Raw genomic sequence first — 26,870 nt, 5'->3', positions numbered from 1 at the left:
TTTTCCCTCAACCTCAGTCCAAAACAGTACAAGTCTGACAAGTCTATATTGCCAAGCATGATTCTCTGTAGCAAGATTTAGATAATATGTTACAGCTAGTTTTTCCTTCAATCTGTCTAAAAGCAAAAACATTGAATATCCAAAGCAGAACCACGGGCACCTTTGTATCATTCCCATTGAGCCCCTGAAGAATGGCCACAAAGCTAGAAAAAGGGTCACAAGTGCTCTAATTTTTGTTAGCCTTCAAAATATTTACATTTGCAGTAATCTAAAGGGGGGCAGTCTATCATTGCACTGGACATTATGAATAAAGCATGGTGCAACTTGTCGTAGTTATCAGAACACCTCACAAGATACTAAGACTTCACATGTCACTAAGGTTGCAAAGTTATTGTAACTGATCTAATGAAGAGCAAAAGGCATTTGTTTGTTATAATAGCAGTATATCCCTAGATGAAATTCTAAAGAAAAACTGGATTTGAAACTGTGACATTATTCAAAGACTTAAAAACCAGGAGGTGGAATCACATGTAAATCCCAGCTTGTTTCTATTTCATCCTCTCCTAAATAAGCATCAGAATTTTTCCATGCCAGGTTAATTTTCTTCCTAGTCATAAATCCAATTACAGAGTGCTTCCATATCTTTTTATAGTTCTGTCCTCCAATGACAAGAAACAGATGAGTCACATGAACTTTTCATAATGTCACATTAACAAAGACAGGGAAGCTAAAGGAAAAAGGATACTGGATGTGTTCTACCAGCTCCTCACATTCTTGTAGCTTCCTGTTTATTCAAAAGCTGCATTACCTCTGGTGAAGTAACCACAGCAGAAAACCTGTGAACGCATGTGTTACACACAGGTCAAAGAAAGCAAATCTGAGGTCTGATATGTTTACAGTCACCACAATGTGTTGTATTTTTATTTCTGCTTTCTCAGTACCAGCTGTCATACACTTCAGTTTGAATATAAACTTGGAGCAGTATGATCCTCAGAAAAAGAACAGCTGTAAAAATCAAACAGGTGCTAAAGGCAAACTGCCTTCACATTTACCACAGATTATGTTGGGGGAAGGTAGTTTGTTTTCATACAGCAAAGGCTTCACTGTTCACAGAGAGGGAGGACTGAAGAACTAGTCAGAAAGAGACCTGAAGTCTTGAATGTCCCCATTTCCATCTCCAGAGGTGTGACAAATACAGCACTGTGTCTGAGCAAACACAAAATCTTTGCATCAAAGTACCTGTTTGCAGCAATGGCTACAAATACTGAGGCAGTACTGACTGAGACCATCTTTAACGTGATCTGAAGTTCCCCTTCCTTGCATTTGTGTGGCCAGGTCACATAGTCTGGATCACAGGAAAGACTATTTGCGACAGAGCGAGTTTGTATTTACTTTAGCCAAAGGCCCATAGAATGGTTTGGGTTGGAAGAGACCTTAAAGCTCATGTAATTTGACCCCTTGCCATGGGCAGGGACAGCTTCCACTAGACGAGGTTGTTCAAAGCCCAGTCAAATCTGGCCTTGAACACTGCCAGGCATAAGGCATCCACAGCTTCTCTGGGCAACCTGTCCCAGTGTCTCACCACCCATACAACAAAGAATTTCTTCTGTGTATCTAAGATAAACATGCCCACTTTCAGTTAAAGTCTTCCCCTCTTGTACTATCACTGCATGTCTTTGCCAAAAGTCCCTCTCCAACTCTCTTGTAATCCCTTAAGGTACTGGAAGGGCCTCTAAGGTCTCCCCAGTCTTCTTTTCCAAGCTGAACAGCCCCAAATTTCAACCTGGCTCCACAGGAGAGCTCTCTGATCATCTTTGTAACCCTCCTCTAAACTTGCTCCAATGGATCCACATCCTTCTTACTCTGGGGGCTCCAGATGCAGTAGTCCAGGTAGGGGGTCACAACTGGGGAGTAAAGGGGGAGAATACACTGCTGGCCACACTGCTTTGAATGCAGCCCAAGATAGGGTTGGCTTTCTGGGCTGCAAGAACATATTGCTGGGTCATGGTAAACTTCTCATCAACCCATACCCCCAGGTTCTCCTCAGAGCCGCTCTCAAGCCATTCTCTGCCCAGCCCATGCTTGTTTGGGATTGCCCCAGCCCAGGAGCAGGACCTTGCTCCTGGCCTTGTTGAACTAGACAAGGTTCACACAGACCCACCTCTCCAGCCTGTCAGTGTCCCTTTGGATGGCATCCCTTGCCTCTAGCATGTCACCACACCACACAGTGTCATCAGTGTCACTCGGTGTCATCAGTGATCTGGCTGATCCCACTGTCCTTGTCACTGACAAGGATGTTCAGCAGCATCAGTCCCAATATCAACCCCCAAGGGTGCATTATGGCACTTCGGATCCTATAGCAGGAGTCTTACAGCTAGATTTAAAAGTAATTTCAAACCATTGCCAATGAGAAAATTATTCACAGAGTAAAACAACTAAGAGGAGAAAAAGCCAAAACTTGAACTTAGCTCCAGCTCAAGAACAAAGACTGTAACCAGAACATCAACTCCTTTCATGCCTTTTTCCTTTAAGAAATGTTTTATCATACAGTATCATACATAAGATAGTTCAAGTGAGTTATGGCTGAGTACAAGCTTTTCTTGTGCACCTAAAGTACAGCCTTAGAACTTGACTACCTTGGACACATTTGACAGAAAACTGGAAGACATAACTACACTGCTTCTGTTTAAAGCATCTTTCTTAAAACAATAAAGGATGGTGCTACTTTCAAAATTCTGTAATTATGCAATATCCACTGTGCTTTCCTAAGAGTAGTTTTTCTTTCCATAAATAATGCAATCCCCCCATGACTGTAGCTCCTTTTAAACTCAATATATTAATGGAGAGTAAAGTCCACAATGCAAGTCTTTCTCGCATATTTCAAGTGTAAACAACTAGATCTGTTCAGGGAAGAAAAAAGTATTTGTGAATATCAGCATTGCCAAAAAAAGAAAAAAAAGGAAAAAGCTTTGTACTAAAATTATTTCTTCTTTTCACAATCAAGGTAAATGAATGAATTAAAATAAAACAACCAACTCATTCAAGTAACAGCTACTCATAAAAACAGGGAGATACAAAAATATATAAGAAAAACTACAGAATACAAATGCATCTGCCCAGGGTTCAACCTGCTATCGTCTATTGTATGACAGAACACATCAAGAAGAGAAAAAGTTGGCATCAAATTCAGAAGGCTGCAGGTACTCTGCAGGAATAGATTATGTAATTCAACAAAGTGCTTAATTCTCCACTTCTGAAGTAAAAGCATAGGAGAGACCCCAGATGAATCTAGATCTGGAAAACTAGCTCAGTACTAGAACTATACATAGTGACCTTGGAGTAATCATGGGCTTTTAAAGTATACAGGAAAAAACTGACAAAAAGCCAACAAAATTATGGACTCAAAAGCCTGACAAGCAAGACAAAGAAAATTATTCTACTACCTTACCTTGTGAACTTTGACAGCAGACTGATTAATATGGGGCATTTCACATCAAGAACAATACTAATAAACTATGTAGTCCAGGGAGAATAGATGATATTGCAATGGTTTTTGAAAACATAATTCAGCAAATGCTGATGAGATACAATTTACTTGCATACCTTAGGTCACTTTTCCTCAGCATTTCTTAAATTGTCCTGTGTCCACTGAAACTAGGGCGGAGTAGAGGACAGTTATCTCACCAGAGCAGTTAAGCATGGAAACACCTTGACTAAGGTGGAAGAATTATGTTCACTAAACAATTAACATGTTCACTAAGCACTGACTACCACTGTATGTACTTAACTCTCCCCATGACCAACAAGGAAACAGCACCACAAGGGATATTCTCTGTGTTTCTCCTGTAATGTACAAACCTCTAAAGCAAGTTCAGAAGTTACAGTCCTGTCCCATGATCATTTGAAATACCAGGTACAGAACTATAAAAACTATGTGTAACAGGAAGAAAATGTGAAGTCATCTCCTAGTACCTGCCAAGATCAAACAAACTGGCAAAGCTTCCTATCAATAGGAATAATCCATAAGCAGCTTGGAAGAATCCAACATTTAGGAATCAGGAAGCTAAACACATGAGCATCTTAACTGATATTCCCACTTTACTGAATCAACAATACATTTCAGATACACCAAGATAAATATGAAACAAGACTAAGGCAAACAAAGAAGAAAAACTAAACTCTGTGTCTCTGAAGGAAGATATCTTACGTGATTTAACACTGAAAAGCGGTAGAGATTTAACCCTACTCAAAGCTGGTTCCACAGTAATCTACCAGACTCTAGAGTAGGAAGGGCTGAAGTCAAAGGTTACACAGAGAAGGAGCAGGTTTCTGGGGCTGGAGAATTTGAGTGCTTCACTATTTGCATTTGTCTGGCTGCCAAGAAGTGCAGTAGCAAAGATCAACAATAGAAAGTACCAACATGTCTGCAATACTTTTTCTTGTTGCTGTTGACACCTTTATTGACACATGGCTATGATCCACTTATGGAATTTTTAAGTGTTCAACTATCCAGATTTGGATTGCTCAGAGATTTCTTCACCTGATATAAACGTTATCCCCACAGATTCACAGAATTAGACAAAGATTCTTGGCAAATTTCAAGTGGATAAATGCCAGGTTTATTACTATGTAATATTGTTCTGTGATACTCAGATAAAGGAAGCTTAAAATAAAAGGCTCAGTTTTTTGAGTTTGCAGTTAGCATGCTATAAGCAGAATTTTATCACATCAATGAGAGAACAAGTTACTTAATATTACTCTTCACTTAGGGAAGGCACTTTTTAAACAAGTATTAAAGTAATACTCTTAAAAAAACCCCAGTTTCTTCCGTATATGTAGAATTCTATCTATAACCACAAGCCAGAGTCAATCAAGTCACTAATTACAATTTTCGATGAATATCAAAGGTAGTAATTCCTTACCTTTTACTTTTGCAATAACTGTTCCTGCAGCACTAAGAATATCAACTGAATTCAGAGTCTGATGTTTATTTATCACTGCTTTTAAAACACGTAGCAACTCCCCCAGGCGTTCATGTACTACTTGATGTAGACCATCATGATTTTCTGAAAAAAGTAAAGGAGAAACTACGTTAAAACAGTGAATTAATACCCAATCACATTAAAAACCACTTTGATGGTATTCAGTTGCATGGAATTCTAGGCCATATTGAAGCTCAACCTACTTAGAATAAAGAAATTGTTAAAAATATAGTTATAATTGCAGCTGCCAATAGCAAACTTGCAATATTGTACATCATTTACACAAATTTATTTCTCACAAAAAGTCAAGCAAGTATACTTCAAAAATAAAGGGGGTGGGAATTTTACACCAATACCCTTAGGTTTCTAAATTAAGCCATTATCTTTTTCTCATGTAAATTCATCAACCACCATTTTGATAATTACATATATGAAAGTATCAACAAAATCAGATTCTGATTTTTCATTAAGTAATTCTTCACCTAATACAAATTCAACACCATTTTTGTATGATTGTAAATTAAATTTCTGGCAAATGTTGGCTAGTTTTAATCAGCAAAATCTTAAGAATCTTTAGTATACAAGCCTAGTTTTAAAAAGGTCTGTCTTTAAGCATGTCAGTCCTGATAAGCTGAACACCTAAATTAGGCCAAATCAGAAAAATACTCAAACACACACTCCAAGATGGTAATGCTTTTTATAGCATATGCCTCTTGCTATGTGCCTCTAAATCCCAACCCAACTTAGATTTTTAAAAAATACTTCTTGTTGCATCCATAGCACAGGTTAAACCACAATCTGTTCTGTCACAGAAGAGGTGCTGGTGCATGGAATTAAAGTTTCTCATGTGCTAGAGTGCTGCGTTGCAAGTTGTGGTAAAAAGCTTTCAAATTCAGGAAAGTCTAGCTTATGAAAAAGAAAAAGAGGATCTAATACAAGCTGACTCACTTCCCCACTGAGCAGAGCAATTCTGTGTTGTCTGTGGCCATGATAACAAACAGGTCAATACAGACAATTACAGTACAGTGCAAATTGATCTAGTGTTACTCAGAGAATAGTTTCAACTCAGAGCCATTTTTTCTGATGACAAGACATTACATTTAGGCTACAGGCACCTAAATTTTTCTGAGGAATCCACATAGTACAACATGACACATCAGTACAGTAGATCACTGCTGTCAGGTGTGCAGGGCCTACACATGAATTTTATATGTTTGTACCAGGTACAATAGCAAGCCTCCTAAGGACTGCTGTGCTTCAAGCTTTATTCCTCTACATGTCACATATAAGGAGATTTTTTTTTTTCAATTCACACTGGCTTATACACTGTCAAAGGAAAAAGCCTTGACTCAGGAAGTACACTAAGGTAAAACCATCTACCATTCACCAGCACTTTTCCTGTGGGACAAGGAAGCTCTATCTGTAACAGGACATACAAAAGTCTAGGAAAATCCATCTTGCACAGCTGTAAATTAGCAAAGTTCTAAGTAACTTGTTTAAAAAACCAACAACAGTTGTGGCTTTAGCTTCATAACTACTATACTTCACACCTACATATAATGATTTTTAACTGACTCAAGCACAGTTAAGCAAAAAGAATGTCAAAAGCCTGGTACTCGACATGGCCATGATTCTGTGCATCCACATTAGCAGAAGCTAATGCAGCAGCAGAGGCTGTTGATGACAAACGCACATTGATACAAAGGCATACCATAGCTCTGAGTTTGGAACTTAATGGGGAAAGAAATCCTGGCTTGGAGCAATTTCCACGAAAGCAACAATAGTGGAAGCTGCAATCTTGGATAAGAAATGATTTATAGGGGATAAGAAAGAAGATTAGAAAATTTAAAAAGACATGAAAATACCAGGTAGAATCAATTCCTTCTCCATCTCTTTCAATTCTATGTAACACACCTCAGATGATTAAAGTGAGCAAGCAGGAGTTTAAAAACAGAAAAGGGTGATTCCTCATGTAAGAGACCTGTGGACTTTCTTGCCAAAACACAGCATCGACACAAGAAGTTTACGTGGAAACAAGGAGACACTGGACACGTTAAGTTTCCCTGTGAGTTACTAATGAGTCAATAAATGCCCTGGTAGGTCTGGTTGGGAGTTCTGTGCCTTGCACAGCTGTGGATGCTGCTGCTCAGAGCCTAGACCAGACTGGCTGCTTTCAGCAGTCCAGTTCCCCAGCACCCATGACTGCTGCACCACAGCTGTTCCTACACATGAAACATAACTGCTGTGCCTGAATTAATTGAATTCATTTTGAATCTGTCTTCACAACTTTTCATTCAACTACTCCACACTTTATTCTGCTGAACTACCAAGCACTGTACAAAACCAATGTAACTTGCAACAGCTCAAGAATTCTACTAAGCAAAAACAGTTCAGAGCACATGGCCAGCCTCATTTTTACTCTTCTCTAGCTATTCAATTTTGGCAATCATCAGAGCTTAGATGATGGGTTAGACACAGCTTTAGCCTAAGCCAGTATGGCCATTGCCATCTTCTCACAGACAGAAAAATTTTATAGCTGTCAAAATGAAAACAAATCATTTTAATGGTACCTTCAGGCTTTAATCCATCATTTGTACTCCATCAATGCAAAAATAAATGCTGTTGGGAGTACCAGGCAGTAAAGGCAGTGATGGAAATGACAAACAACATAGCTGTACTGATGCCCACAAACTCAAAGTGGATCAGACAACACAGAAAATATATCTTAAAATCACAGTAACATACGTTATCTTCAAGAATTAGGATATTAATATTTAGAGGTAATTCAAATTATTTCATTAAAAAATGTCTAGTGCAGACTTAAGTTCTGAAATTTTATGAAGGCAATCTTTGGAGTTTGTATCTTATCTACTTTTACAGACTTCCAGAGGTAGCCAAATACTTCACGATCTTTCATCAGAACTAATTCTTTTTATTGGCAGGGTTGGGATAGATAGGGTTTTATGAAGGTATTTGAAGACTATATGCCACAAACCATTCCCATCAGCTGTCTCTGTCTAACCAGGATACATGCAGCCCTCACATGAAGGGCATGAATACTGTGGTCAATGGACTAGAGATGGTCAGCACAAGGGCACCTTCTGACCAGAACTGTATCTCTTGCCTAGTCAAGATGATGATGGTGTCCCTGCTTTCTGCCAGACAGATGCTCACTTGTGTCTGTCACTTCTGAGAGAAGAGATCCTAATCTGTGATCAGAACACCCATACCCTATAGCCAGACCCTTTTGGCAACATGGTGGGTAGATGTCTGGAACCCTAAAACACAAGGGAGGGGAAACAAGGCCATAAAGTAGCCAAACCAATCCACAGATTATTGTCAGTTTGAGAGTGGTCAGGAAGGAGTCTAACACAGACATACATCAAACAGCATGATTCATTCTTGGGACTTCAGTGTGACTCACAACTACAGACTTGTCATTTGAAGTCAAAAAAGTCTCTTAGGGTTCCTTGTATGTTAGGTGAAAACAGAAAGCACCACCCCTCCAAGACTAATTAAAGCAAAATTGATCCCAAAATGCAGTTTCTTACTATTAAAATTTGATAATATATCTTGCCAGAACAATAGAGCTGGGGGAAAGGCAAAATAAGTGAGAAGGGGAAAAACAAAGGAAAAATCTTGAAGTGGACACAAGCCTCTTCAAATCTGAAACAGAAGTAACAAGCTTCAAAGGGAAATGCTAGTGGAAAACAACCACTGAGTTGAATTAAATGTTTATAATATCATCCAGGAGAACACTATCACTAAAATAATGCACTCAAGAAAGAGATTACTTATTTGTACTCTCAAAAGCAAAGATCTGGCTACACCCAACTGAGATTTCTTTGTATTCCATCACTGTATCATTTGTTTACAAAATATCTGAAACATTGTTTCTGTGCCTCCAGAAGACAAAAGGTCTGTAACAAGTGGTGCTTGGGGAGAGGTGGGGGCAGAAGTCATCAGGAACCACAACTACACTACATTCACAATAACTGAGACCAAACAGACACTAAACCAGAGATTTCCTGTTCAGGACAGATTTAGAAACCTCAGGTAGCAAAACAGTCTAAATATGCCAAATCAACAGAAACACAGTTTTAATGGTAAGAAGTCTGAAAATGGCTGAGACCAAAACAACAGTAGAGCAAATACAGTGAAAGGAATGTACAAGGAAATATGTCTCCAATGAGTTCCTGCAGCAATTCAATCTAACTGAAGTACTCAAAAACTATTTACTTTCAGTTTTTCTTCTGTCCTTTGTATTGCTGTACACATTCATTGAGGCACATGAAATTAGCATGAAATTCTCCACCAATGGATGCAACATTGTTTTAAAACCCCTCTCAAGCTTAATAGCATAAAATGCAAAATCCACAGAAGTCTAAAGCCATGACTGCCAGTGACCCTGCAACACTTAGAGGCCCTCTCTGGGCACTTGAGTTCAGCTGTTCTCTCAGATGACTACTTTCCTGCAGTCTCCTGGAGGAATGAGTCAGCCCCCTACCTCTCAAAAGGAGAAAACCAGCTCTTAAAACTGAAAAGGGGAGGTGGGGGGGTGGGCAGGGAAGGCTTGGATAGAGTTTAGTAGGCTATCTAAAAATCTTTCACTAGGGCTTGAACTGTCATTTACAAGAGCTGAAAACAAGCTCTTCCCAAACAGAAGTATGGTCTGTAGCAGTGGAGAGACAACAGGGTTAAAAAGCATGTATTCAAAGCTGACAAGTCTAATATACAAGAATGACAGTACAGAGCAGCCGGAAAGTTTGCCTGTTTGCCAAGTCAGTAGCACACTATCGTCACTGGCATCCCACTCCCCAGTGGTTTTGGTCACCACATTTTATAACTGCTCATGCTTCTTAAATGTAAAAGCATATCTACCTATTTTCTAGTTTTACATATTTCTCAAAGTGAAGTGTTTGTTTAGTAAGTTACTAAGTAATAATGTCCTTACAGCTATGGATTTTATTCACAAAACAAAATCAAATTTGCTCATCAAGCTTGTAAGCACCAGTCACCCTCCCTGCCAAGGCAGGGCTGGTCACAATACACACGGTCAGGAAAGGCACTGCTGTGTCAGTTGGCTGGCATTCTTTTGTCTGACCTGATTTATTACTGGCCCAAACATTTCTGAAGTTCTTTATGTCAACAAATATTTGTCAGGATAAGTTTAAATATAGACTAACAGTCTTTTCCCCACTACACTGCTATTCAGACCCATACAGGAGATGTGCATGCAATTCTACTTACTGCTTGTTCACCTGGAATATTTAGGTCTTTTAACAACAGCAGACTCTCTCTCTCTACTACCCAATTTCCACCAGTCCTAAAAGAAGGGAAACCACTAATACAACTATTGTTTTGCTGTGGCTGAAAGTTTGTTTAGAACGGAAGTTGGTCTCACTAACAAAAGAGTAGCAGCCTAGATAAAACAACTGAAAAATAACACATCCCTACAAAAGTCTTTGAGTCAGAATGCATGTGAGACTGTCAAAGCAGATATTCTAGTTCACAACATGTAATAAGGTCCAGCTTTCCACTAGGAGCTGTTTACAATTAGAAAATGTGATCAGGTATTTCATGCATTCAAATACTTTTCAAAAATATTACAGAGTGTGAACAACTTATCATGCTTACTCTCTACAGCCACAGGTTTATATGCCCAGACTAGTCTCTTTCAACTGGAGGAAAATCTACATAAAATCACCTCACTTGTCAAAATGTTACTATAAACAAGGTAATTTGGATTTTTGCATAAATATTTTCTCCATTTAGCTCCATAAACACACTATGCCTTCACTACAATCAGCATCTACAGAGAACTCACTCTGGACATTTCCAGTAGAATAAATGCAACTGATGAGAACCTCTAAATGCCCATTGTAGCCATCATCCCCACTAGGTCTAGTCCTCATTTTACGAATCCCTTTGTAAATCTGTTCTCCTGGGATCAGATGAAGTGTGTGTCCTTCACCTCCCCTTTGACTGAAATATAATAATCTGAATTCCAATTTTAAGCACCATTTCACATCTTCTCCATAAATCCTAACCTCTCTCAGGACAAACGGGCCGAAATATTCTTGAAGGATGGTGGGGAGAACAAGCACACAAACGGGAAAGCGATTTCCCCAATACTGAATCCACAAAGTTTCACCTTATAGAATGCAGTCAGCTTCTCATTACTTGTCATCTTGGAAGGATTAAGAAAGAGGCCTGAGTAACCAGCATTTCAATATGCAAGACCAATATCCTGGCTAAGAGACCATTCACTCTTATTTACTAAAAATTTCATTTTGACTTTTAGGTAAATTATATCCTGCTTCTATTACATTATATAGAAGGATTATGTGGTATCACTCATAATGCCACCTAGAGCAGGGAAAAAATAATTTGCATTGGAATGAAACTGATCCACAGTAAAACAGATTTAATCTAAAATCACATTATTATCATCTTCATCTATGTCCATATTGCATACTAGGACACTGTCAGCACTCAGGCCTGAACCTGATCCAGACTATGAGACTTCCCAGTGAGCATCACAGAGTAGGCAAAACAACCACACAACAGTGAACTGTGTGGAAATCACCTAATTCCTACATCTGCAGTTTGGCAAACAGTCCCAGATTAATTCATCATTTTCTTTTTGTCCTTCTCTCTGTCAGCCCAATTCTAACATGATTAACAGCCTGGCATATTTGCCTGATTTCACAGAGTTCACTGCCACATTCAAAAGCCCAGAAGACTTAATCAAACACACTGAAAACATGCTTTACATTGATTGTGGTTTGACCATAGCAAAGTTATCTATGGCCCTGCTGTCTGGTCTACTGTCAAAGCAGGTTTTTTTTTTAGGCAGTAAACGTATGAGTTGGACATGATTTTCATTGATTGTATGGATATAAAATGAACAAAACTTTTTCTTTTAATGGTGGTAGAGATAGTTATTGGTGGTCATAGCTCAGGAGTGATGGGAAAGCAACAGCCTTAGCTATCATATTTCTCCCTTTATTTGGCTACATGCTGCAGATGTAAGGAAAGAAACATTTTAAATCACTGAAAAACTCAGATAATTTCTGGAAGAATTTATTCCTGCAAAATTTCTAGCAAGGCTGTAAGCTGCAAAAAGGTCTGGTGAAGTCATCACCTTTCTACCCTGTGCAAATGCAGAATAAGAAGCTACCTATCCATCCCTCTGTCAAGAAACATAGTACTTGAAGCTTCCAAATTAGCAAGATAGCCAGTCCTGGCCTTTTTGTTCACCAGTATCATGGCAACCCGTGTTGTCATGGCATCATTAAAACAAACCACACTAAATTAATAGTCTTTAGTAAAATGTACTTCAACCAATGTTCTAACTACATCATATCGCAGCATAAAATCACTATGAAGAACAATCAGTTAAGCAATTATTTCGATGAGAAAAATCTAGGGACATGTGAAGTTTGATTAGGAATGAGGAAAATAAAGCAATAAAAATAGTAACTCTAATCTCTATATTTGAAATAAAAACCTTAGTTTTGTAAGGTTTTTTATGAGAAGAGCAGTATATTGACCCAGTTCATTGGGAATGCATTGAGACTTCCTGCAAACACCTCACTGAATACACTATAAAAAGTAGCACTGTTTCATTTCAGTTATTCCACACAAATGATGCTTTTGCAATACAAGAAAGCATTTAACATTTGGAAAGTCAATTGTCTACCTACTGTTAAACTACTAAATTTGCTCTTAAAGTCAGGTGCACAAATTTAGGTTAAAATAAAAAAAAAACACCTGGCACTTAGCCGCTTTTTTTTTTTTAAATTTTAACAGTAAAAGTTCTGTCTTTACTTTCTGAAATAAGCACTATGAATATGCAAGCTTACAGTTTTTGCAGAAACAATATCCCTGGATAGAACACAAAACTATCCCAAATCCTTCCAGGTTAAGTTTGCTAGCACAATGACTTCTTATTATGTACCACAAATGCCCAAACAACCCTTTCAGATTTGTCATTTGCTATCAGGGATAGTCCAAAACACAGTAATCTATCCATTTATATTCAACCACTAACCATCCTGATTAGCCTCTGATGTGACCTTGAGATGTGGTGGTTTTTATTTTTTATTAAACTGGGCTAAAATTCCTACCCTATTTTAGTTATGGACGAATTCTGTACTTGTGAAGTCAAGATGTTTGTAAGAAGTGCTTCTTGACTGCATATATAGAGCAAACACAGACTAAATTAATTCTCAGAAATTGAAGTTACACAAATAAAGATGTCTTAAAACAATCTTTTCAAAAAGTCAATAAAACAGGTATATATGCAAAATACATCAGAATAATCAAATTCTTATAATTTTGCCTACACTGAAAGCAGTTACATATTTTCCTTTTGTTGGTTTGCCATCACTAACATTAGCAGAAAAGTTGTTACTTCACATTCGTCTCACATTTAAATTCATAGATGAAGTCCCCATTTGTTAAAGTGAGAAAGTCTCTCAAAAAAAAAAAAACAAACTACCACAATGCAGCTTTTAATCTATTTCAATATGCTGTACACTACATGCCTTTAACTTTTTTGTTTACTAGCCTTGAGACTCCAGTCAACCAACCCAGATGTATTCAGCCACACAGTTTAATCTTTAGAATATTTTAAACTTTTATTAAACCAAAATTTAGAGACTAGAAGCCAGTAACAAAAATTGCTAGTGTTTCCTTGCTTATCTGTTTCTGACAAATGAGAGTAAAAAGCACTACATGGCTATTTTAGTCACTGTTCATTTCCCTGAATCTTCCCAGAGATTAAGAATTAAGCTAGGTGAGGATAATGCTTCAGCAGTTTGAGAACACATTTTAAGTTAGAATTCCAAATGGTCAAGTGGACATAAGGCTATATTCTTTAGTATGAATACATTAGCAATAAATCTAATCAGTCACAGTTCACAAACAATCATACCCATTGGGAAAGGCAGCCATACCACTAGTAGTGACTAGTTACTTATTTCTTATTCAAGGATATTTCACTAAAACTTAGTCAAACAGTCACTAGACTGAACAGCTGCCAATGGAAGGTACTGTTAAAATAAAATAAGAACTCTCATGCTCTAAGCAACTATTATTTCTTGCATATTGGTTCTGCAAGTACGTGAAGCAATGTTCACTCAACATTTACAGCACAAATTTTCTGAAAAAAAGAACAAATCACAAAATTAAAATCTCCAGCAAGCTGATCATACCATATCAAACTGGCACACAGAAAGGACAGTATGAAAGTTACAGTTTATTAATTCTAAAAAAAAGAAATTCAACTTTTGGTAACCAACATTGAGAGATTATCAAACACTACTTAACTCATGTTAATTTCAGTCTAAAATGCTGTTTGTTCTACATGCCTGCTGCTTCTACTTTTAGCATAAGCCACTGACTGAGTGAAGTATTTTACTGCTGCCTGCCCACCTATTTTTCAAAAGCCACACAAAGCCAGGATTAGGAGATAATATGGTATTAAACAAGGGGTATGTTACTACATGCATTTATTTTAAATGATCTTTTAAACAGTACTATGGACTGCTGTAGGATGTGATAGTAGTCCATTTCCGGTTTGTTGATTAGAAGAAAAAAGTTACACTTAAAAATCAACTTAAAGTGGTATTCAAATCTGTAAAGCAGCAGCTAGTAACATTAGTTGCCTAGAAAATTGGTGAACATAAAGGATTACAGATTATCTGAAGTTCCTTCACTGATGTCCTGCTGAAACAACCACCCAAGAGAGTAAAGCCTGACTGTATAACTCACAGGTGACTGAGCCACTTGAATGGTCCAAAGGATATACTTTAAAAATCTTCCCATTTACTAGACTTGGGAACAGGAAATCTCCACTGCAATATAAAGTTTTGATATCAGTTAATTCACACCAAACATTTTTGAAGATTTTGTAAAAAAGAGAAAACAGAGTAACACTATCATTAAGGCAGCAACTGATGCCATGCTGGCACTTGCACTTAAGACAACAGTAATTCACTGTACATCTCACCATGAATTCTCAACAGAGTAGTATTTCTCCATAAATACCTTGCAATAGAAAGGTGAGAAACACCAGAATCCATTTGCTTTTGTAGTTCTGGATTTACCCAGCTGTTTCTCCCTAGTATCACTCAAGTTGTCATTCCAGGTAGTAAATTCTAGATCAAAAATTCATGTGCTGCAGACCTATTGCTTTCTTTCCTAATTAAGTTCACAGCCACCTTCTCTAAAATCTCATGTCTAGTCATCATCTGAAGCCAACTACAGTTAGAAGGAGTTCTCCATTGCTTGCTGAATTTGTTTCCTTGTCCTTAACACAAGGGCTTAAACATGAATACCAGAAAGCATTTAATCTGACCACTCTGCAGTCTGAAGTCTACTGTTAGTTTCCCCTTCTTCCCCACTGGCATAAGCTATTTATCACAGTCACTTTTTCAAAGCCCTTCACAAACTGTCTTCACTCAACTATCACAATTCACGTGTGCTGCTAAGCTTTCAGATAAACAATTTGCAGCTTACTCAACACAGAACAAAGCACACAGAACTAGTCCTCAGAAAAGCTGCCTCCTTCAACTGCTCTTCTGTCAGGAATAGATAACCTACTTGTGAGTTGAGACCACAGCCCATTTTGGCCACCAGTCTTCACTGCTCTGCACCTCCATTTTAGTAATTCCAGTAAACACTTTTTTTCCCACTTATCAGCACTGGACAACTTTTGGACAGATCTTTCAGTTCCATAGTTGCAGTAGAAGAAAATAACTTACATACCCTGTGCATAATGAATGAAATAAAAAGTCCACAGGAAAAACAAATAAAAAACCCCACAGAAAAGCATTCTACTAAAGAACCCATTCATACCACTATCAACAGTAAAACAGCAAGATGAATTTGTGAACACTGAGCAGTCTTTTAAGTTAATGCTTTCAGGAATACCATGTTCTTAACTATTTCAGTGGCATCTGATCTTAAAAAAAGGTAGAGCTAAGAATACAGTTGCAGTCCAAAAGTAGAACATTAACTGAGATACTACCTTCCCTCACAATACAGAGCCCTAAAACAATCACACCTGCATAAAATAGGAAAATTTAAATACAGTACTTAGAGAAGAACTTGGAAATGCTACAATGCCAAGTCCTAAAGATGTCAAAGCCTCTTTTAGAAAAGGTAGGAAAGTGCTTTAATTCCACCATACAAAAATACTCCCTGCAACTTACTGATCTACAATCCTACAATTGACATTTTCCATTATTTTTTCATTTTCATTTTTTAATGCATCTTTGCTGAAATTTCTTTACTAGGTCTTTCTCATCTTGCAGATTTCTAAAACCAGGAAAGGATTGAGATATTGCAAGAGTTAGAAGAACACCTTATTCCTTCCAAAATAAGAACCTCCCCTTCCCTTTAGCATGTATGCGTAGCAAGATCCACAAGCCCATGTGTGCCTTCTGTGTCTCATAGCTAGGTAGCACGAACAGAACTTGTACTGACATCATGAATTACTGCCACACCCACCCGGTAGGCCCTGAACCCAAGTTATACACAGCAGAGAAAACATATTTCAAAAAGGGAATGTGTTGTATACTAAAATAGCTTAAATACCTGAAGCGGTTCAGTCATGACAAAGAAAACAAGACTGAAGAGGTAAATTTTGTTAACTTAGGATTAAAACTGGTTTATCAACTAAAAATAACTAATTAACAAGTAAGAATTAATACATACTTTTAAAAATTAGTCCAAGAAATTATTAAAGAAAAAGATGGTGAAAAGGAAAAATTTTTTGTTCAGCTAAATCAGACTCTACAAAAGAAAATTCCTCAAGTCCTAGGTTTCGCAGTTACACTCTTCTGTAACCAATGTCATTAAGATGAAAGTTCAACTCAAACATAAGTATTTTCTACAGCATTACATGAGTCACCTTCCATAAAAAGGGGCATTTTAGGCAGACAAAGGAATAAGTCCCCATAAAATCCCTATTTTCCTGAGAAAAGGGAAACAAGCCTATACAAAAATCAAGGCCCAAGCTCTGTATCCAATCTCCTACCCTGCCATGCTGTTCTAACTCTAATCCATTACCAAGACATTAGCGCTAACAACCAAATCACTAAAACTGTCACATTAGATGAACATTTACTCAGAATTAAGAAAGACATCAGCTTCTGTGACCTAGCTACATAAATAGGAACAACAACCACTTCCAACAAAACTGGTGTAAAAGCAGTGGTTTAGTCTATGAAACCTTAATGAAGTCAAGGTCATTTAAGATGACAATTACAACTGCTAACTCTATGCTGTCAGGCACACAAAAATTATTTGTATTGATGTTCTTTTATGCTGAAACTTTGATAAATTGATGCTTGAGCAAAATGAGAAAATTGAGTATTTTTGAGGATCCATTATAATACATTTCATCAAGAGTGGGAAACACATTTATGGCAAGTATTTTTTGTTCTGTTTTTAAACATGAAAGCCCCTACATGTATATGGGAATTGCTGTTTAGAACACAAGATTTAGACTGGATATGGGTCAAATCTTATCTTTCAGTCATGACAAGAGAGTTCTTTGAGAGATACAAGTTGTTTATTGGTTCAAGTGTTCCTGTTCCTTAAGCTGCAAACTATATTAGAAAAATTTTTGTTGTTGAAAGCCTAGCTTTACTTTCAAAAATGAAAATACGACTATTCATCCTCTTCCTCACTAGTGACCTTTCATCTTGCTGATCTTGCAATTTCAGTTCCATTAGTCTAGTTGCTGTGATGGAAAGTGAAGCTAATTCTAATTAGCACTCCAGCTAAGGCTCTAAGTTTTTGAGCTCCTTTTATACATCAGAAATGCAAAAAGGAGGAAGAATGAAGTTTTTCCTTCTATTACATTTTTTTTTGCTTCAAAAGCAACATAAAAATGAAAAAGAAATAAATGAAAGCTGTGCTTTCTTATAAATAGCTCCATTTTCTTAAAGAAATATATGCTAATTATTTAAGTCAACAAAAATATCTGACTGAACATAAGGGTTGATTTTACATGTTAAACACTCAGGAGCCTTCAAGACACCCCCCTCCTGACTGCTGATCTTAGACACTATAGCAACAAGTGAACATTTGTTCAGAAGGAATGTGGAGTATGCAACTGGGGGAGGGGTAACACTATCAGCCACAAACTTATCTCCTGGTCCACTAAGTTATTATTTAACTTCGATCTTCCCTGAAACTGAAGAAACAGCATTTACTATCCAACACTAGCAACCAGCATTTAACAGGCAGCTTACACTTTGACTATGAAGAACACAGATTTGCTTGAATTCAACTTTAAGAGGAGGTTGGTTTTTTCCTCTTGTTCAGAATAGTGGAAACAGAAGAATTGTTCCATGACTGCAGATGAATTAAGCAGTGCAGTATCATTGCAAACTTGCAAAACCAAACAAAATACCCAGCTCCTCTGGCTCTGGCCACAGCATCTGAAAGTCCAAAACTCCCTGACAAAAGCCTGCAAACAGCAGACTCGGAAAACAGGAGGCTTGGGCAAAACAGAGTATGGGATGATCTGGAGTGAAATTAAAAAAAGGTGGGAAATTCACTCTCCCAGATTAAGGGCAACATTCCTGGGGACACCTATGGTTCATAGCTATGCCTGCTTCCCATTAACTTTTTTAACCTCTTTTTGCACTGCTGTGGTTTTACTTCTAATCAGGCTGTACATCACCATTTCATTGCAAAACTTCTCAAGTCTGAGGAAACTGGACAGGAACATGACTCAGGGCCAGAGATCTCAGTGCTTTCCATCCAAGAGAGGTACCAGAAAAGAACAGTGTGAAAGTGAAGGAAGCATGGGAAAATGACCAGGGGGTCTCTGGCTTGCTGTGGTCCTACAGCTACACTAAGAGAAGCAGCCTGTCTCATTTTTTTCCTCTGAGTTTTGCCATTAAAAACCCATGAGAAGCTCTTAAAAAAAAAAAAAAAGTCGCTACTATTACATTTCAGTTCTTAGCAATAATTTTACTTTTAGCTTGAAAGACTATTTTAGATTTGTGAAAGGAAAATTTCAGTTTCAGACTGACTGAACTTCTGCTTAGCAGTGACTACTACTTGGAGATATGTGAAAGGGTGTACTAAGGAATTTCCAGACTGGAAGCAGATACCACTTTGCATGTAAGAAGCAGGTTTCAGAATGGTAAGTTTAAAAGATGACTGTCAAATTCAAGTGTGCCAAAAGCTTAGTGCTAAGGTGATATGGGCAATTTGCCATCAACAAAGGGCATTCTCTGCTTGCTGTTCTCCCCACCACCACCCCACCTTTCATATACCCATGTCAAACTTAGCATTCAATAAAGGAGACAAAGGAATTGACACAAGTTTTAGACTGGATGGCCACACCAACGATGCCTAGAGTCTCATAGTCTTGCTCCATTTTAAACCTCTGGCAACTTGTTCCTTTGCCAGCCACCTTCTACCTCTTTGCTGGTACTCAGTACAACCTTACAGCCAGCAAACAGAACTGATCTGGCTAAAAACTAGATCCTGTCTTCCTAGGACTAGTCTTCAGGTAGACCTGTCCCCAAAACATGGCTTGCTGTGCAGTCACCAGAGAACTACCACCAGTGTCAGGAAAAAACAGTGAGATCCCAGAAGCTCATGTAGAAGTTCCTTTATGGAAAAGAAACTGCTGTGGAAATAGACTATTGGCATGTTTAAAACAAAGCCCCAAATATAACAAGTCTTATAACAAGAAAAGAACCATTTTAGATGCACCTTGAGGATTTTAAACAGTTACAGAACTGTATCAACAATTAAGCTGCTGATGGAGAGGGGAAAATAAAGGCAATTTCAGCAGCATCACGTCAGAACTTACTCCTTGCAGCTGCCCCAGCCTGATTTAGTCCTGGCCTCCCTGCTACTGCAGCTCACAAGGACACCTCTGCTAACTGCCACGGGAACAAAAACATCCAAAGCAGCAAATACAAGTTGTCAGAATTCACCTTTTAACCTAATTTGGTTCAAGCAAGAGGATGACCAATCTGATTACAGGCAAATGCATTTTAAACATGCAGTTATAGTTCCTTCTGGATCAAGTTTGAATAGAGCTACAAAGTACAAAAAAATTATATTTTAATAATAAATCACAGAATTATTCTTCAGATACTATAAGCATATTACACTTTGACAGATTTTGGAAGTGATAAACATCAAAATTCCACTTTAGACTATTTGTCAGCATCCTCAAGTATTTTTAATTCTGTAATATTAGTTATTAGCTTGTTTTCCTTCTTTTTTTGTGGTATATGAAATAAGAGAAACAATGTGCTACAAATTACATGGATTCCTCCACCTTTTTCTAGCAATTCTCAAAGGTCATTTAATAATTCATAAGCAGGTTGCTTACACATTTGATAATCACTATGTATTCACAGTTCCAAAAAGTTAGCTACCCTGACAGCATTTTACTTTCCCTTTTCTCATAAAAGTTTTTTATTTATCACACAAAATACTACCCAACAGAAAACCAGCACCATCTTCCATGAAAAGTCCAAAGACATTGTCGCCCTGAAAAGTAAAGCCTTCTGATCATGTTTTCATAGTTTTAGTTACTTTCCCATGAAATGTCTATAACCATAAGTTGTTTAGCACATTCCTTCTAAGAAATGTCTTTTGATGGACGTTTCTCATGACCAGTGTGCTTGGGAAGGTGGTAACTTATTTATCCAATCCCTGGTCATTGTCAAGAATCTATAAATACTGGAGTCAGAGAATAAAGGTTCTGCTTTTCTGTTCTGACACCGAGAGGCATTTGTGTGAATCATTTTGTGTCCTTCAGAAACAAGACATTAGTCCAAATGTCCTCAAATCAAAACAAATATAAAAAACTCCCCCAAATGTTACTTCCAGAAACTGTTGCAAAGAAAAATACTTTATCAGATCCTTGATTAGAGCGGTTTGCCCACCTACCAAGCATTCATAGTATGAGGTGTCATTAGACAGGTAAATACATTCAGTTTAAGGTGTATCAAAGACAGCACCTTTCATTGAGAAACATCAAAATTGGAATAAAGAACAAACAGCAAAATTACACCTAGTATTAAAAAATTATCATAAATTCAATCTGCAATCTTCACTGCAAAAACTAATGACTTCAGGTTTTCCCTAGCAAAACAGGACTAATCTACTTTCAAGAACACTGCCTCAGAAAAAGACATTATTATTTTAGGCTATAAGAAAATAAGGAAATAAAAAATGAAATGCCAGAAATACTGCAGTGCCTTAATCGTACTAAAAATACGGACAATATACATTATCAAGCCAGGAAGTGCTGAAGAGAAATCATTCACCTTTGAGCCTCAGGCACTATATTCAATAAATGGCTTCTCATTTTTAGGGTAGCACATGATTAACACCAATCTCCATGGTGCTATAAGAAGGTTTTGAAGTCATTAGAGATTACAAGTCACTCATTTTGAGGAAACTACTTACCTTGAGACACCTTTAGAATTGTCCCACTGAGGTGAGTATCTTATCCTTCAAAAATAACAACCTGATAGGTTTCAAGTCAGGTAGCATTCCTGATGCTTTTCAAAGTATTGGTGCTATTATAAAGAGAATGCAAACATTCCTGACCAGGCCATCCCGCTTCAGCAGTACTTTCGCCTCTGCTTCAGTTAAAAAAAAAGCAACAACAAAACCCCACCAAACAGAAAACAAACAAAAAAACCCCTAGCAAAAACAAACCCCGAATCAAAAAATCTGTCTAAAAAAATCAGACACATTCTGACTCTCAGAGAAATCTGTGATGGAAGATAATAGCGTTATCTTCCTACTCTGGTTCTAAGATACCTGGGGGAAAAGAGTATACTAACATTTTAGAATGAACTACAATTTACATTTGTTGAAGATAGGATGAAATTGAAGAAAAAGCTTTGCTCATTAAAAGGATGCAGAATTAGCCACATGAAGGACACAATCTCATACTTTGAAGATTACTTCAAAGTTTGTGATAAAGTAAGCAAAACTTCCACAATGTATTCTTGAAGTACAGTCAAGAAGACTACATATTAAAATGTAATTACTCCTGCACTTTTAAACCACATGCAAATTTTACCCTTAGAGCTATTCATAATGAAATACAGTATTTCCCACAGTCTCAAGGGCAGACCTTACAGTATATATTATATTCCTAAAAAAAAAAAAAGTAGCAGATGTCACAAAACAAGTAGCTAAGTACCTTCAGAGTAGGGAAACAGGAGTGCTTTCTCCCTCTCTAATGCAATACAAGCAAAAGCTGCTATACACTGTTTAAAGATTAAATACTTTCAGTTCATAATTAGAAGATATTTTACTGTGTCCTAAATATTCTTTTGAGTGGTCTTTTTAAACCTGAGAAAATGAATTTCATCTTAGCAAAGACCACACAGTAACATCATTTACTTAAAGCAACAATTATATGCAGCTTGGACTGTAGTCACCAACCTCATACATAAATACCTATTCAACAGATTCTCAACTTTGCATATCAATACAGTAAGCAATGTTTTTTTGAACTGGTAGATTCTCTAACAGAAGTTTGTAAGAATTAGGTCCTGCATGTCTGGGACAAGAACTAACCTCTGCAAGTTACAGGATTTACCTTAATTATACCTCACACACTTAAAATCTTTCATATTTTCAATACTGTGGTCAGGTTGTTAAGCCCTCATCAGGTCTCCATGGGAAGCAAACAACAATTCAGTTCCTAAAACTGCTTTTACCATAGGAAGTTACTTCTTGAGTGCCACTACTCTCAAACCCACAGACTGTCTCCAGCCTGTAGATTGCACTTCCCTGTGTGTCCTAAGAGAGGTGTAAGTCGAAGGCAACAATAAGTTCTCACACTCCCAGCCGATAGCTGAAATGCTAATGTTGGAACTCAAAGCACAAAGAAAACTCACCAGCTTTCAAGCCATTCTGTCTTAACAGTTTGTACTTGGGATGTACATTAAAACAGAAAGAAGTAAACCTGGGGCACACCAGGAAAACAGTGCCATCCATAAAACTGAACAGTCAAATGAACAGCAATAACAACAGCACAAATTATAGGAAATTATCTGAGTCTTCTAGGTATTAATTCAACATACACTCTCAAGTCTGATCTTCCAGGCAGGGATTGCTAGGGAACTGTTTTCATTTTCTTCTTATCCGAAAAGGAAGATTGACTTATTATGAGACTTTTCAACAAATTTAAATTATCTTTCACTTCATAAAGTACAAATGCTGCAACTGAAGACAACCTTTCAGTTCAAGCACAAAAACACAATGACAACAACTGTCCTTACTAGTACTAGCCACATGACAATCTTGCTCATCTGGAAATTTAGCTGAAGACTGGACCAAGAGACTGATGCACCAATTGCATCAGTGCTTCCCTGTCATCAATCAGAATTACATACAAAATTTGAGAAACAGCACTGGATTCATTGACCTAGGTTCAAAAATTTCCCAGAGCTCTCCTTTAATGAAGACAGTGGTAAAATATCTTGATCTTATGCCTCAGATTAGATTACTAATAACAGAATGTTACATCCAGTGAGTGCAAGGCCTAAAGGACAGCAAGAACTGAAGGGTATGGAACCCATGGTATTTCACTCAATACAAGAGACAACTGCAGCTCCCTATGTCCAAACAGCTGTCAAACTTTTCAACTCTACAGTTACATTTGGAGTGTTTTGTTTGCTGGTTTGGGGTGCTTTGGTTAGTTGGTTGTTGGCTTAGGTTTCCCTTTGTTGAAGGGTATCAAAAATGTATTCAGCATTATAACAATGAGACTACTGTAAGAAATTAAATCATATTAGCATAAGGAATGCAAAGAGAAGTAGCCTTGAAATCTATAGAACATTTAATTTATCTAATACTCCCTTCAAGAGATTTCAACTTATTCTTCATGTAACAAATCAACTTGCATTGGTACCATAACAAAACACAGTTCAAGTCTGCAATCCCAAGGCACTTACATTCTAGTTTAGACAGAAACACACATTATAACCCAAAATCTCTTAGATGTGTCATCCAAGATTGGATCACTACATCAGAGGAACGCTAAGTGAACTATGGGTGAGTAACTTCTGAGCTCTTCCCTGGTAGCTCAGGTACCACAAACAGGGAATACAAGCATTGGTCAGTATGACACTAAAGGCCACACACCCATGGCAATCAGCTGGTAACCACTGCAGGACCCCAGCAGCAGAATGAGGACAACTAGGAGCCACATGGCCAAGCCTGAGGCTACTGTGCATCAGGAGTTTGGACAAATCTGCCAGAGAGGCAACACAGCAACTAAGAGTTGATGCAGAAGCTGCGGGAACAGTGGTTAGAGGCTGAAAGACCTACAGAAGTCCCTAGATATGCTTACCAAGCAAGTATCAACACTCACTGATGCAACCCTTCCAAAAAGGAAGAATAATAATTTCCTATCCCTGCAACTGATTCCATCTTCAAATAATCAATGTAACTAATTTCAGGATAGTGGTAAGGTGCAAGCACTATGAACCAGAATGTTATGTGCAAGAAGTCTGTTCAACCATCTTAGTAAGTTTTTGTTAGGTTTTGGACAGACAATTTTGAACATTTGCCAAACATTAGAAAATGCAAACCAAAGTGTGCAGCTTCCAGGAGGTTGTCTCCAGCCAGCGGTAAGCAAGGCCAGCATTACATAGCTCACTATATTATGGGGACAAAGGTCAAAAAGAACACTCCCAACTATGGAAGAGAAACATCTTTCCTTTATAAATGATAAATCTTTTAAATGGACAACACTGCTTCACTATATTATAAAATGACAACTCCTGCTTTCCATGTTAGTTTTTTCTGGATCTTTAGAGCTCAAAATTTTAAACTGACAAGTAATTAACTACTGATGCATGACAATGGGAACACTTCAGTGCTTTGATAGGCCTTTCCTACAGGATGCCGATTTCATTCTCAGTAGGCACCAGACACCCAATGTCACAAATAACTCTGCTCATCCTCATTGCTTGCGTACTCAGCAAAAACTATGAGGACACAAAGTGATCACTAGTGTCAAATTATTGGTCTTTTAAGAATTGTTCACACACATTTTAGCAGCAGTATTTCAACTGTGTGCACAGAGATGGCTGCAAATGTTCAGCACTCAGGACATCTTATAAAAAAACTGCTCTGGCCGTCATTTACGTTATTAATCCCACAAAATTTAGATCAAAGTTTTCCTCCTGATGATCAAAACTGGACTAATGGAATTTCCCAAAAGGAACAGGAACACAATAACGCACACCTCTTGCAAGCAAGAAAATTTGCAGTTTCCACCTGCTGGCAGAAGATGGTAAATACCTGCAAAGGAAGACGGTGTAGTTACACTCTACCTTAAAACTCCCAACTACTACTGTGGAAGACTTTCAAAAACCAAATCAGCCTCAAAAACTGAAACATAACCAAAATAGTAATAGAATTGTTTGGAATAACAAAAAAGATTCAAGTGGTTAAAAAACTAATCAGCCGATGGTCTCACCAATTTAAGCATCAGCCTAGACAGCCTGCTAAGAGCTTATTTTCCCTTGTTCTGATTATGAAACAGATTGCACTGTTCTGGTGAGGAAATGCAGAACCCAAACTAAAACCCATCACTTCCTGTAATCATCATGCTGGGGGTGGGGAGGGAAGAGGATGGGAGGATAAATGGTGAAGGTAAAGGGCAGGGGGAAACAACCACAGCAAACACTAGTTAAAACATACAAATACAGTTGCTAAGAGTTTCAGAAAATCTAAGAATTAAGAACAACTGACACACCTTCTGAAAGAAAGGCTTCCTTCAAATAAAGTAGCACATCTGCAAATTTTCTGACATCATTCACCAGTTGCATGATATATTCTGGATCCACAACAGGATTATCATAGCAGTCAGAGTTGGAGCTAATGCTGCTCAGAGAGCTGCTCTTGGTGCTGCGCCCCATTCCCCAGTTTCCTGCACTCGAGATGGTGAAGAAGTTGGAGGTAGACAGTCGGGCTAATCCCAAACCACGCTTGTTACTTCCACCGTTCTGTCGCAACATCCCAGCAGCCGCTGTGCTTGTAGAGCTCCCGCAGTCAACATTCACTGTCACTTGATGTCCATTGGACAAGCCAAAGGTGAAACCCTTAAAAATTGGGGAGGGGGAAGGAGGTGGGAGAGAAGGAAAAATGCTGATTAGTATAGAAATATATGCGAAGCAATACTTTTGTACCGAAAAGATGCAAAACTTCTTTCAAGATGACACTGCTTTAGATAAAAATGCTAAACTGAGCACCATAAAGGCTTTGACTATTTGAAGTTACTTAAATTTGTACAGCAGGTAGATAGAAATTGGTTGCATAGAAAAAAGTTGCATAGAAAAAAAGAAATCAATGGCATGCCAAAATTATTTTAAAAGCTAATCATGATTCATGCTTATTCCATGTGAAGTTTCTTCCACGAATATTTAGAAATCACATGCTCTACATTTACCAAGACCTATTCTTTACTATTAAATGTTACTTCAACTGAATAAAATCACAAAAACACTTGATATGATACAGACTATGATCAACATCCCCTCTTGCATGAACCACCAAGCTGTACTCAGTATCCTGTCTCTTAATACACACTGTCTTAATACACAGCCTTGATGTCAAAGGATGAATTTTCTTTGTGCAGTGTGCCAAGCAAGAAACCATTGCCTATCACAGTGTGTCTCAGAAAGGAAAACATGCTCAAAGTAGTTACGTGGGCTCTTCAGCTTGTTATCTATCAATATGAAAGGCAATCAACAGAAAGACTCAGAAAAATGAAGAGAATGAAAAAATATTTTAGTATCGAAGTTTATCTGCAAGTCTCAGTGCAGTTATCTTGAACAATGTTGCTCTGCCCTGAAA

At 37.7% G+C, this 26,870-nt stretch overlaps 1 protein-coding gene across 6 annotated transcripts in view; it reads right to left on the bottom strand.

The window, feature by feature from the left end:
- Positions 1-26,131, bottom strand: part of ARHGAP29 (Rho GTPase activating protein 29) — a 49,427-nt gene extending 23,296 nt beyond the window's left edge. For all 6 annotated transcript variants that reach the window (XM_033516364.1, XM_033516365.1, XM_033516369.1 and 3 more), the window contains exons 1-2: positions 25,771-26,131; positions 4,923-5,066 (exon numbers count right to left, since the gene is read on the bottom strand). In XM_033516364.1, the coding sequence (XP_033372255.1) occupies positions 4,923-5,066; positions 25,771-26,032 (406 nt within the window). In that variant the 5' untranslated portion in view covers positions 26,033-26,131. The remainder of the gene's footprint in view (positions 1-4,922; positions 5,067-25,770) is intronic.
- Between the last annotated feature and the right edge of the window lie 739 nt (positions 26,132-26,870).

Source organism: Parus major, chromosome 8 (assembly GCF_001522545.3).
Source record: "Parus major isolate Abel chromosome 8, Parus_major1.1, whole genome shotgun sequence".
In the NCBI taxonomy this organism is placed as follows: Eukaryota; Metazoa; Chordata; class Aves; order Passeriformes; family Paridae; genus Parus; species Parus major.
The sequence above is the reverse complement of the archived record's forward strand: the minus strand, read 5'-3'. Positions and strand labels throughout refer to the sequence as shown.